Raw genomic sequence first — 15000 nt, forward strand, 5'->3', positions numbered from 1 at the left:
GTTTGCATACTTTTAATCTCAGAAAAAAGGTACATTTTCAATCTGCATTCCAACACATTGCATTTTTAAAGCTTTTGCGTTTTGAGGATGCTTATTTTAAAAACATGTACAAGTTTTCATTCCTGTTTCTGTAAAGGCAGTTTTATTTTGAAGTAGCATACTGGAAATTTTACCTCAATTATTATTTTATATTGCAATATACAACTAAGAGCTCCCTAAGAGACAGTACAGAATTCAAAAATATTGGAGATGTGTTTTTTCTAAATAAATAAACATTATATGGGGACCTTCAATGCAGTTATCCAGCAAGAAAGGAAAGCCATTCCTTCTCTTTTGCAGTAAGTAGATAGCTGTACTGCACAACCATGGCTAACAAAATCCAAGAAAGTCTTTCAGGTTGTACATGCACAGAAGTTCATTTAGAAGTTAGAAGTTTTAAACCCACCTCAGTTCTCAGGAGACCAAAAACAAAAACAAAAAACAAAACATGCAAACAATTGATTTTTCTTTCTAAAAGACTAGCTTTCATTTTACCGGGGTGGGGGAAGGAGGGGAACAATTGTATAACTTTCTACAACAATTGAAAATACATAGTAATGTATAGCAGTTCTTGTCCAAAGAAGAGGTAGTATTTAGCTTTTTTTCTTCCAGAAACTCTGTTGCAGTATTAAGTAAAAACATGCTTAGAATCGACTAAAATCCCCAAATATGTATTTCATCCCTTCTACAAAACAAAAAATGTTAGCAGCTTACAATGTGTACATGAACAATGCCAAGATTGTCAGAGACATGCTAACTCATTTGTACTTTTATCACTTACAAAAAAATAATAAAGTGCAATAATAGATACACTGAGATAGCAATCTATTTCATATAACATGGTTGTTTCTTTTCCATCACATTGACTTACAATAACACACTAGGTAATTTAAAGAAAATGCTGTCAGTTTTAATCACCTCAAGTATATAGAATAGATCTTACAAGCCCTGTGTTACTGCTCAGCGTACACAATAGCTGTAGAAAATCCTAATAATAAGGGTCTCGATAGTCTCTGCTTACTAATATGAAGATAAAAGAGCTAATTTATTACCTTAAACTCTGAAAGCTAACTAATTCAACTGCTCATACCTTAGCAACAGTTGTTATCTGCTCCAGTGCCACAGCATGAAGATCTTGATCTTTGCTTTCCACCAGCAGTTTCAGGGATGGCAGCAAAAGGGACTGGTTAAGCAGCAACAAACATAATTCTTTTATACACTGAAAATAAAAGTAAACTCATTCAGCAAGATCTCTGGAGATATTAACATCATCACTCAAGCTAAAATTTATGAAAATTCTGTGTCAAATGAAGAATGAAAACCTAACTTCTAAAACAAATGAAGTCCCTGTTGGAAATAAGTCTTTGGAAACTTGAACAGACAAATTTATAACAAAAAAAAAAGTGGAATACAGGGTTTTAAGTTGAGTCTTTGTTACATTAAGATGAGGCACTGAATCACCATTAGAACCCAGAGTTTCACTGAAAGAGAAACAAAGCAATCACAGCCCTCTCTGGGACTCACATATTTGTGCTTAGTGAAATACTGCAAAGCACAGAAAGAAGTTTAACAAACACCTGTGATACTTCTGTAACTCAATTATACAATCATAAATGTGGAACAAAACAAAGAGGAAATAACAGTACATACCGAAGTGCAACACCATAAAGCTCTGTTTCAAAAACAATTTCAAACTTTATACAAACTTTTACACGTGATGAAAGCATAGTAATTTACCTTTCCCTCTTTCATATAACTTCTCATTTTTATAATTGAACACAAATTTAGCATCATAAAGCTGATGCAGCAAAAAAGTACATATTTAAACGCAAACAAACAAAAAAAAAAACTATGTGTTTCCAAATCTTTAATTTGAATTTTAGTTTAAAAACAAAACAAAAATTCAAACAAACAAATAAAAACCCTACAAGTAACTTGTCTTTTTGTTTTTCCTTAACATGGCAATTATTTATTTATACATCAAAAAGCATTTAGACTAACAAACTGATGACTTCCCCCCGCCTTTTTTTTTTCCCAGTGATTTTGTTCTAACAGCCACTTTCCTCTGAGATCCAGCAGACATGTCCTGTGTTCGGGACAACTTACGCTGAGTGCTTACACTGAGTATTACATAGCACTGTCACCTTGCAAATGGCATCCAAATCTTCCAGGGGCTCTTTGTTTCACTGCAACACTTAAAAAACATCAATTGCCAAAGGATTTCATCAGCTAAATATTACTTTGAGGGAATGCAAACCATTTTTAGAAATCTTTTGAAGTTTAATGGTAAGTATAACAATTTGAAGACTGAAATACAATTACACTTTTAGCAGCATGGTTTTAATTTCCAGGCTTTTAGAGTCACAGCTGCTATTCAAAGACAAAGATGTTAAAGGTTTTGACAGTCATGTACTTCACAATCACCTGGCCTCACTTGGTACAGGAAACTTCTTAGCTGCACTTTGCTCAGCCTCTTCTAAATGTATACCTTCAAGAAACAGCAGTGAGCAGGATAAATTATACTGCACTGAGCTCTGCATCACTCATGCAATGCTTGTTCTCTTACCCAGATTTGTTCCTTTAAACCTATATTCTGCTGCTACTGATGATTAATGTTTTCAGTAAGGGATCAAGGAATAAGAATATAGGATCAAGGAAAAAGAAGATTAAAAAAATACACTAAAACTTTGTCTGATCAGTCATATGCTCATTAAACTTTTGATAATTTCGTATTATACTGTGTTTCTTTTGAGCAGTATGCTCGACATACCAGCAAACCTACTGAATGCAAAGTTAGAGATTCACTCACTCTACAAGTCTGTTCTTGAAAAGGTGTATCCATGGCAATAAATGCAGCTTATGTTCAGAAAAATAATTTCTGAGTCATAAGATACACAACCTGAACAAAACAGCAATTTTACCATACTTGGTAACGTTTTCTGCCTGAAAGCCTCTCAAAACTAAATGGAGAAACAGTGTCATTAGAAATAACCCGTAACTATAAAAAGGCTCTAAAAGAACCCCAAATCATATTTTTTGGTTGTGTGAGGAAGAAAAGGGAATCAGGTACAGTACAAGTTTAAAGCAACACATCAGGGAGACCAATGGTGCAGATGTTGAATCTATTTGCTATCTCATTGCACTTCTTTAAAATAAAGAAAATTACATCACTCAGCAAGCAAATGCAATAATACAGATATTAACTTTCTTATTTTCAAAGCAATAACATTTAACTCAGATGACATGCCACTGTTTTGTTTGCTTCTTAGATGCTTCAAGATTATGTCCTAGTACTGGTTATACATTCTAATGGGATATTTTCTAAAGCAATCTGCTTTGTTTGTAACAGAGGCATAAAGGCCTCAACAGAAGAAAATGTTTAGCTATTCAATCAACTTAGATTTACCTTACGCTAGCAAATTTTTAAGCCAAAGGTAGTTAGATTTCAGGTAGTTACCAGTCATATGACTTTAGTAACTCTGTGCCTCATTTTGAGTCTAGGAGACAGCAGATATCCAGTCTTACCTACAAAAAATGTTCAAATATAGATAATTCATCATTTCTCTCTAAGGAAAAGTATATTCCAACAATTGTTATGTTTCATTTTACACATTTCTTTGTAAATCAAAAGAGCATTTTATTAGCTTCTGCTCCCTCTAAAAATACCCATACAACACAATAAAATCAACCTCTCAATCTCTGATAAGGTAATATACTGCACTCTTTCAGTCTTCCCCTTTCAGGTTCATCTGTACACCAACTTTTGTAAGGCTCTCTCTTTTGCCCCTCTTTTCGCAGCATCATCTCAAAATGCAGCTATGCTAACAGGGCATTATATTCTCACTAGTTCACTAGCTGTTTATGGAGACTTGCGCTTCTTATCCACTAATCTGCACTTGATCTCTCTAACCTTCTGGTGAGACTGCACTGCCTCCATTTCCCTGGTACTCTTATGACATGACATCATGATTAATGACATACTGCTATGCAAAAGCCAGTAATGAAAATTCAAGAAAAGGAAATATCTTTCTTGCTTTAATTCTTATTAAAAGATCTCAACCAAATGAACAACAACAGTTGACAATTACAACAGGTGAAACTTCAGCATTGAAAATTTAGTCTAGAATTAATAATATATATTATTTTTTCTGGGACTCAAGAATTTATCTCAAAGGATCTACAGAAATAATAAATCAAGTTAAAAAATATCACTCTTGAGAACAAGAATGGTTACAGAAGACTGGAAAAGAGAAAGGCAGCCTGCCCTTTAGACATGGAATAAAGATGTGCAAGAGGCAAAGGAATTGTAGACTTCTCAGACATCAAGCCCGTGAAAACCATCAAAACATACAATGAAAAATCAAACATAAAAAACCCATAGGAAAATCTTCCTATGGGTCCTAGCAACAGGTCTAATAGTTAGGAATAAAGCAATTGCTATGGTATACTTTTATCTTGGCAAGACTTCGAAGATGTCACACTGAAACACTGTCAGAGAAACTAGGGAAATAAGGTCTATGACGGTGTGGTCCAATTTGCAAACCCTTGCAGCGGCCTTCATCCCTTTTTCCAACTGAAGTGACACGACTATGTGCCAAGCACAGAAAACTGTCCAAATAGTAAAACCATCTCTTAGTATGTCTTGTACAAATGACTGCACTGCTGATTTGGGCAGGAATTGGAAATCCAACCTATGCAACAAGCCAACATTCTGAGCACTTTCAAAGAGCAACACAAACAACTTTTCTCTCTGCAATAGCACTGGAAAGCACTCTAGTATCATTCTGTCTGCTGTGAGAGGCTGCACTTTGAGGTCACATGATGTTACCTGTGAGAGGGACAAGGGAAGTCCTAAATCAAAATCCAGATTACCATGATGTAGCTGAAACTTTTGTAAAGAAACATTTGCTTCCTAACTAGTTATGCAGCTATTGATGGTTCACTGTAACACCAGTGAGGCATAACAAATGAATTGCATAGGAGTCTGCTTTGGGTCCGCTATTACTCAGTGTTTTCATGGATGGCTCAAATGGCTGGATAATGAGTACAAACAGTATTGTGTAAAGAGACTCAAAGGCTAGCATTTAAATTCAACATTACCTAAACAAAATGGTCAGAGACAACTGCGAATGAAGAAAAACATACAAAGTAAATTCATATATAAAAAGCATGAATAACTAGCTGCAAAAATAGAAGGGAAAAAAAAAGAAAATCGACTGCTGTATTATTCTACAAGATAAGCATCTTATGGCCACCAAAACCCCAGAAGTTACAAGAGACTAGACGCATTCTTCTACTTAAGTGTTCGTGTTAACTGACACCTGACCTACAGGTTGATAGAAAAACACAAGATATTCAGAGGAGTCGCACTTTAACACTTACTAGGGGGAAGAAGAATTTGCCCCTTTCTAAAGAGATTTATCAGGCAGTGCAGGAGATGCCAGATAGTCCAAACAGATGTGCACTCTAAGCAAGTAAAACAGTGCTTATTTGAACAAAGACGAATGAAAAAGTCCATCCACTGAATAATGCAAATAAAACCAACCAAACAAAAAATCCACATATATAGATGCAAAGATTAAAGCTATGCAATTCCCCAGAAAACATTAAAAAAGATCTTGGCTGTAAATAAGCTAGAAAGACCAGCAGGAGGAAGGATAAAGAACAAGAGTGCTTTCTGATGAAATCTACATCTAAGGAAGGTTTTTCTAGACCATCATGACTTGAAGTTAAATGTTATTTTCCATCACAACTTTTGCATTTCAGAATGGCAAATGTTATCCATGGTGATAAAATGTTTTTAGAATTCCATCATTCTAGCTCTCTCCTCTTAATTGTATGACTTCAGATTTATTGAAATATGAAGTCATCTAAATAGGTTATTTGTAAGCAATCAGGTTTTCATCTTATATAGCCATGCAAGCTCAACTTACTGTACACTTAAGTGTACAGCGCTTAAGCACTGCAGCTGTGTGTATAAATAAGTTACTTAAATTCACCCATGTCATTCCCCTTCTTCCCAAGAAGAGACTTAAAACAGTACAGCCTGTATTTGTAGGTAACAGTACAATCAAACATTACGGTGCAACTTCTGTTGCTGTACAACATTCTAGCCAAAAAAGGTACGTTAAATTGGTAAAGCTAGTCTGGTCCTCAAACATTACATAACTTTTACTAGTAATGAATCTTTATACTGCATCTGTATATATTCACACCCATAGGTAGGGTTCTTCCAACACTCTATCTTTAAAAAACAACGCACCTCTAACTAAAGCTGTCAAACAACATCAAAACAGTGAATAAATAATGGTCTTGTTATGGAATTCAAGAAAAAGTTCACTTAATTAAGAAATGTGAGAAAACTACAACCCACTCTTGAGCAGAACTCTTGGTAAACTGACTGCTATAAGATGATGACCTTCAGGGGGATTTGTCTTCCTCATTCACTAAAGTGAGTTAGCCTACTTTGGCAACTTTTGACTACTCTTATGGACGTGTAAGATCATCCTACGATGCATCACTCAATCCTGTAAAGAAAAGCTACATACATGTACACTTAACACCAGTCTCAAAGTTATAGACACCTGTCTTCAACCAAAAGTTTTGGTGAAGCCAGTGAATTAATAATGCAACCTTTCAGATTACTGACACCTTCTGGAGTCATGTTTTACACAGATTTTGAACTGAAATCAGTCTAACTATTGAAAAAAAAAGCACAGCCCACCCCTTCCCATTTATTTTAAATAGAATCTGTCTCTTCTGTTCTGCTTCTGGTCTTAACATTAGCTGTTTTCTCTAGCAAAGATTGTGATTGCACGAAGAAGATTATAAGCGATTAATGAGCCTAGTAAAATATGCACAGGACTACTCTAAAGTTGTGTGAAGTTTATTAAGCATTTCTCAAGCCTGTCTTGATTAGTATACAATATTTATGTACAAAACACTTCAATAATTGTAGAGATGCTTGTATGGAAGTATACTTACACAGTAGAGCAAGACAGAATATCACACGGTTATTACAAAGTAATTGCTTGTATATAAATTTTTATCGCCAACACATTTTCAAGGATTCCTCGCTAAACCGTTATACATTCATAAGAGAGAAAATTACTCACTATTTAATGAACAGCTTTAGCCATACTGATTTCAATACCAATGCATTATTAAAGCCTTTCTACAAATACTTCAAAGAATTTACACTGGAACAGACCTCTAAAGGTCATATAATCTAACTAGCTCCTAATTCAAAGCCAGCCTGACAAGATCAAATTGCCCATGATGTGATCCAGCCAAGTTCTGAATATTTCCAAGGATGAAGAATCCATGTCTTCTCCAGGCAACCGCATGTTCCAGTGTTTCACCACTTCAGTGGAGAAAAACTATTCCTTGTAGATAAACAGTTTTTAGGTTGCACGTTATCTCTCCTGCCTTTCATTTAATCACTAAAAAGAACCTGTCTCTGCCTCCTCTACATGTTTTCTCTTCCACATATTTAAAAACAGCAATATGATCTCCCTCTACCATCTCTTCTTAAGATGGAATCAACCCAATTCTCTCAGCCACTCTCTATGTATTGTGTATCAGCATCCTGATCATCCTGCTGGCTCTCCACTGGACTTGATACAGCATGGCAACATTGTCTTGCACTGGGACTGCAAAACAGGACTCATATCCACGACAATCAACGTTAAAACTTACCTCAGCAGGGAGCATGTGCTTAGTGTCATACAAAGAACGGCAGATTTTCAAAATTTCATTTCCCGTGCTCTCCTTTTCCTCAGCTGGGCATCTCTGTAGCATAGCAGTCCCCAGTTTCACCCAGGGATTATCATCTGTGCACAACCTGCCCACAAAAAAAAAAAAAAAAAAGATGTTTATATGTACACATACACATATATACATATACATACATGTATATATACATACACACAATTTTCTGAAGTTTGTGCACATGTATGAGAATTAAAGTATGATCTCATGAAACAGAGAAGAAAACATTTTGAAACAAGTTACTATTCTGATGCCATCCGTCTTTCAATGCAACAAAGTTATTAGAAGTATTTTGAATTCTGACATACTGTTATCTGAGGAATCACACACCAGACAAAGACTGATCAAATTGGAACAGCACAGGAACAGCATCTCCTGTCCTTGTACCAGCTAATTTCCCAAACAAAATGGTATTGAGGGAGTGGTGACATGAAACCAGAATTCCTAATTTTCTTAGCTTTGATCAAATTCTAACAGAATCTGTCTCTCAAGTACCTGTCTAGTTTCTTTGTTTAGAAAAAACTTAGAAGACTCATATTTTAATTTTCCAGTCCAACAAGCACAAACAAAAATAAACATTTAAAAATATATCTATCTTCTTCTATAAAACCCATTTTATAGCTCATACAAACAATGCTGTAGAGAGAAATTATATGCAACTGTACTTCTCCATTAGTAGATATGTAGATACTTTTTTATTATGGTCATTATTGTTATTGTATTTAAAGTCTCCTTTCTATTTCATATAGAAATTGGAATCCTAGAATCACCTGGGTTGGAAAAGGCCTTCAAGACCACCAAGTTCAGCCACCATGAACTACTGAGTTCCATCACTAAACCACATCCCTTTGTGTCATGTCTACACGTCACAAATACATCCAGGGATGAGGACTCCACCACATCTCCTGGAAATCCCATTCCAATGCTTGGTCACCCTCTCCATGAAGAAATCCTTCCTAAATACAATCTAAACCTCTCCTGGCACAACTTGAGATCACTTCCTTACGTCCTATCACTCATTATGTGAGAAAAGAGAATAACACCATCCTTGCTGCAACCTCCTTTCAGGTAGTCGTAGAGAGCAATGAGCTCTCCCCTTGGCCTCCTCTTCTCCAGACTAAACAGCCCCAGTTCCCTTAGCTTCGTTTCTCATCAATGCACGTGCTTGATCAAAATAATATCCTTGTCGCCAGGGACCCAAAAATGAATACAACTTCTTCTGCTATCACCATTACATGGTCAGCCTTAAACAGAAGGCAGACAGTAGGCATATGTAAGTTATATCATGCATGCTAGCAAAGGCAACATTTAGTATAAAATTTAATTGCTGGAACATTTCTTGGCCTACAGCAGCTATTTGCTAGATCATGGAGATGTCTGACTACTGTTGGTAGTGACAGGTGTACTTTCTGGATGTACTGATAGAAACAGGCAGCAGACTGGAGCTTTTAAATGAGAGCATGAACTGTAACACTGGAACACATCCACACTGCCATTTTGCTAATTTGAGTTAAGTTAATGTGTTTCAATACACTTCTACAATGGGCTAAAATCACACTTAACAGCATAGATCAAGACCACATAAAGCCACAGTAACACAATGTCCTGGTTTCAGTTAGGACAGAGTTAATTTTCTTCCTAGTAGCTGGTAGAATGCTATATTTTGGCTTAGGATGAGAAGAGTGCTGATAACACCCCGATGGTTTAATTGTTGCAGAGCAGTGCTTATACCAAGCCAAGGACATCTCAGCTTCTTGCTCTGTCCTGCCAACAGGCAGGCTGGGGGTGCAGTAAGAGCTGGGAGGGGACAGACCCAGGACAGCTGACCCAAACTAGCCAAAGGGGTATTCCATACCATCTGACATCATGCTAAACAATATATAGGGGTGGCTAGCCAGGGGAGGGGGCCGGACTGCTCGGGGGTAGGCTGGGCATCGGTCAGCGGGTGGTGAGCAATTGCATTGTGCATCACTTGTTTGTACACATTATTAGTAGTTGTACTATTATCATCATTATTGTTATTGTTATTATCATTATTATTATTATTATCATTATTATTATTTTCCTGTCTTAATAAACTGTCTTTATCTCAGCTCATGGGCTTCACTTTCCCTTTTCTCTCCCCTATCCCAGAGAGGGAGAGGGGAGAGTGAGCGAACGGCTGTGTGGTGTTTAGCTGCCGGCCCGGTTAAACCACGACACGCAGCCATTATGTTTATCTGTGCATACGCAAAAGAAGGCACAAAAGGTGGTTAAAAAAAAAAAACTCCATGAATTTCTGGTCATTAATCAACATCCCAAAAAAGCAGGATATATTTTTATTTTATTTTGTTTGAAGAGGGGAAAAAAAGTCACTGGAAGAGCAAATCTGGCAGGTTGGTCTTACAGTTCACCGTAAATTAAGATACTTGTCCAGCACAAGTGGAAAGGAGCTGTAAAGTGCTTTTTAAGTGCTGTTTTTCAATGGTATTATTTAGCACCAATTGTTCAAAGTAACATAATAACTACAGCAGCAAATGGAGTCTGTTAAAAAAAAAAATCAGTTGGGCTGACACATAACAAAGAATAGGTCTGACAATTTGGTAGAGGACAACTGCTAACACCTACTATTTCATACATATATAAGATCTCTCCTGTTCAGCTTCCACTTTCGTAAGTACATACTGTAAACAAATAAAACCAGCTCCACTGGAAGCTGACATTATATTCTAACACAAACACCAGGCAGAGATGCTAAGAGCAGGTAAGTTTGAATGCAAACTAAATAGAAGTTGTGATTTTCATTCTTTTTGACAACTTAATTGAGCCTTTCCATCAGTCACAGTCACTGAACAAACTGCTGCCAGGAGCCTGGCTGGGAGCAGCACAGCTCCTCCTCCTCTCCAACCTGATGGGTTAGACCCAAAGAAGCCAACTTATCTGACAGGCAAAACATGATGCACTCGATCTACGAACTCCCTGTAAGGTCAGGAGAAGAAAAAAAACAATATGCAACTCCATCTTTGCCACTGGCTAAATTAATAGCTCCTGCTATGTGATCCATCTTTTGCTTAGAGGCATGGAGAATCATCATGAATTTCCATTTTTATAGCTGCTGCCTCCAGAGTACATTAAGAAAACCTAGAAGAATTTTCCACTAGAAGAAGAAAACAAAAATCACACTTCAAAGCACATTTAGAAGTAGTTACGAAGAAACAGAACAATTAGAAAAGTTAGATATAACGAGAAAGATGCAAGACCATTCAATAAATAAAGCTGCACATGGCATGCCTTAAGTTAAGCATTGGATATATACTTTACATATATAAATCTTTTCTGACATATAATTGTGATTTCTGAAAATTATAATTTTCTTTATAATTATTTGACCTTCTGTGGTCTGCTATCAAATAAAGCATCATCTGCCATCTCTACGTAAAAACAAGATTCAGTCACCAAAAAATTTGACAACTGGAGGCAGAATTCAGTTTTCTTCTTTCATGAATTTAACCATTTTTATTTATTTTTAAATAAATAGAAGTCATTTACTTTTTCCATGCTGAGAACTTTTTCACAAACTTGCAATGAAGGCATTATTTTCCTGCACCAAACCAAAAGCATCTTTGGAGGGACATTTTGCATTAAGAAAAAATAAAACATGAACTAAGCCATTGAGCCCCTAAAATCATGTCTTTCTGAGTTCCCAAACACCTCATCAATATTTAAAATGAATATAAAAAATGCCTTTTGAACGTAGGCAGCAAGTTCCAAAGGACTGCAGAGCTTTAGTAACTGTCAAATCTTTTTCTTCCTTTTTTTTTTTTTTTAATGTCTTCATGAAGCACTTAAAATGACATCTGAATATGAGACTATGAGACACCTAGATGGAAAAGCATCCATGAATAACATGGGTTTAAACACCAGTTTTTAAAAAACGTATATATTTGAGTATTGACTGAAACGACCAAGTCACCTTCAGTGGTTCCTCGCAGTCAACGTGGCCATTCTTTTGTCAGAGTGTTTTGAAATACAAAAACACCCTCAGACTGATCTTTGTCAGAGAACTCTTTTTTTTTTTTTAATTAGAAATAAAAATTAAAAAAAAAAAGTAGTAAAGAAAAAGACCCCAAGCTTCAGTTCTTTTACTTTCCCTTCCTTTTGAGCCTTTACAAAAGATAAGTTTTATTTTCTAGTTTGGTATTCAGTTTTAAGGATTAGGTATTTACTGCTAGGCTTAAAACTGAGATTTTAAGTATTCAGATGACTAAGAGTAAAATTCCCCAGTTCCTGCACATATTATTACATATGAAATAAACAATCAGTTAGCATCAAAGGCCTTTTTTTTGCAGCAGAGCAAGAACAAATAAGTAAAGATTGAACAAAACCCTAATACGTACAGCTAAACAATTGGCTTAATTGCTTATAGTTCTCTTCTTTACTCAACAATTTCTTCACACGATTTGGTTTAAAAAATGGGATTGCTGAATAACTCACTATCTAAAGAGTTCCTGCTTTATTCCAACTGATCTACCAAGGTAGGTTTTTCAGCAACACAGTTTCAGGAACATTTAAAAAAAGAAAATCTTGTAAGGATACCTGAACACTACTGACATGAAATATGTAACAGAGACAAAAGAGAGAATTTATGAGTAATGCAAGAAGAGAAGACACTAGAACAGAGCAGAGATTGCTAGCAGCCTTGCCAAAAATGCAGAGATAAGCATATGATAATGACTGTCAATGACAATAGGGAGAGAAGGAAAGAAAGCTCAGATAAAGAAGGCAGGAAGTAAAAATTTTGTTGTTGCTGGTTTTGATTGCTGCAGAGCATCATACTTACAAAACACTCTCTGTTTCTTGGCTGGCATGAATTACTCCAGGGTTTACAAAGCAAAATAATTCAAATTAAGAAATAAAATTCAAAATAATGAAAATGAAATGTAAGCTATTCCCAGCTGATTGTAACAAGAAGGAGTTGCAAAGATCTAACTATCTACTTGGTAAGAGTTCAGAAAATGAATGTTCTCTCATATTGAAGGATACTAAAGAGAGCTGTAGCTGACTTTTTAAAGCCAATCATGCTTGAGGTAGGAGGACTGAGGGTGGAATGAGGACAACGCTTCATTTCTGGATCATTATTAACTATTCATGTTTTGAGTTCATGCAAATTCATTCTGATGACAGCACGCTTACTATGAATGCCAAAAATCTGTTTGAGAATGTCTCTGCACACCAAACATATTCCTTTAGACAAAAAGATACAAATTTTGTGCTTTTATTTTTAAACAATAGTTTATTTTTTAGCCTAGATTTTAATTTAGATTAAGTCCTTGTAATGTACTTACTGTTTGTCCATTAGACTTATTTAAAAACAATAAAAATAAACAAAAACACTTTCCCTCCAAAAAAAAACAAAACTCCAAATATAGATGACTGAGCCTATAGAACTAAGTGGAGGGAATGAATTTGCAACAATCATAACTATGACCATGCTGACCACTATTAAAATGCCAGGCACATTCCTTGAAAGCACTAGAAATGCATAAGAAAGGAGGGCTTTGAAGACTGCAGATACAGAATTTATAAAGCACTTAGCTTTGCAAGTACTGTTAATAACAGAAACAAAACAGATATTAACAGAAAAGCAATGAGAGTATAAACACAAAGACCTCAGGAGAGAGCAAACTGTCCCACCTTTGATAAATTTTTCTACTGGGACAACTTCTAGTAGGAGAGGGAAAACTGAACAAAACCACAGCCACAAAGAAACACGAAGAAACTAGAGATGCATCATTCCTAATGAGAAAAGAATGATGAGGGTTAGGAGGGGAGGGGTGGGCAGGAAAACAACATCTCTGTTTCTTCTTTCAAGACACAACCTCAATTCTCTTCTCCTTGAGAAAAACACAGCTAAAGCAGGGAAGAGAACAGACTGCAAGGTCTTTCCTACTCCTCTAGCTAGCAGAAAGAGCTGAAGAATAAAGTAACAGTGGGAAATGCAACCTGTGACGCCCACCTTTAAAAACAACAACAAAAAACAAAACAACCAAACAAAAATTTGTTTTCGTTACTATTAACATAATCAAAGTTATTTTAATTTTTGGTTGTCTAGAGTTTTAGGCAAACTCAAAAGAAAACTGGAAATCTGAACTACTCTTTATTTCCCTGTAAACAGTGAAAGTGAATTAAGTGCTGAGCTCAGGAAAACTTCCTGAGCCTGCACTGTAAATCATGTTATGGAATCATGAGTCAGAGATTCTCCATGAAATCAGTAAAGGTAGCTACTACTACTGAAAGAGAAGGGGGCAATTCCTCCTGAAGGATTTCCGATGCCTCATAGCAAAGACAAAGCAGTGAAGAAAGACACCAAAGTTCAACTGATAACAGAAATTGTTTAAAACAAAAGTAAAAATGAAAATCTAATCAGAGGATAAATTTTCAGTTTGTTCCTTAAGACTTTATGCTAAGACACAGGCCAGTCAGTCTCTCCTCGATCTCCGGTAAAGAGATGAAGCGAATCTTCCTAGAAGTATTTCCAAGAATATGAAGGCAAGCAGGTGACTGAGATTAGTCAACATGGATTTAAAATGTGGAAATCATGCCTGATAACCTTCTACAATGAAATGACTGGATGATAGTTGATGTTACATACCTTCATTCAACAATACTTTCAATGCTCATAATACCCTGACTGACAAACTGATGAAGGGTGGGCTAGATAAGTGGACAGAGAAGTAGACTCAAAACTGGTTTTGATAATCCAGGATCAAAGGGTTGTTATCAGTGGCACAAAGTCCTGTTGGAAACCAGTGAACAGTGGTGCACCCCTGTGGTTGGTACTGGGGCCAATACTCTAACTTCTTCATTGAAGACCAGGATGATGATAAGACAGTGAACCCTCTGAAAGTTTGCAGATGATACTAAACTAGAAAATAGTGGGCGATACACAGGTTGGTTGTACTGCCATTCCGATGGGCCTTAGGAGGAGTAACGAGTTTTCTGTGGCTTATCTCTGCCCAGCAAAGGGAAATCCAAAGTCTAGCACCTGGGGAGGAATAACCAGAAGTACAGGCTGGGCCAACCAGCTGGAACAGTTGAGCAGAAAAAGACTTGAGGGCCCTGGTGGGCAAGGTGACAATAAGCCAGAAATATACCCTCAAATCAAAGAAGGCCACCAGCATCCTGAACTGCATAAGCATTGCCATTAGGTCA

At 36.3% G+C, this 15000-nt stretch overlaps 1 protein-coding gene across 1 annotated transcript in view; it reads right to left on the bottom strand.

Moving 5' to 3' along the window:
• The window catches only part of NBAS (NBAS subunit of NRZ tethering complex), a gene marked incomplete at its 5' end in the record, with an annotated part of 190198 nt that overhangs the window by 12479 nt on the left and 162719 nt on the right, over positions 1-15000 (bottom strand). The window contains 2 exons of the mRNA XM_084283852.1: positions 1130-1258; positions 7738-7882. Coding sequence (XP_084139978.1) covers positions 1130-1258; positions 7738-7882 — 274 coding nt within the window. The remainder of the gene's footprint in view (positions 1-1129; positions 1259-7737; positions 7883-15000) is intronic.

This window comes from Netta rufina (assembly GCF_964035555.1).
Source record: "Netta rufina genome assembly, chromosome: 3".
Lineage (NCBI taxonomy): Eukaryota > Metazoa > Chordata > Aves > Anseriformes > Anatidae > Netta > Netta rufina.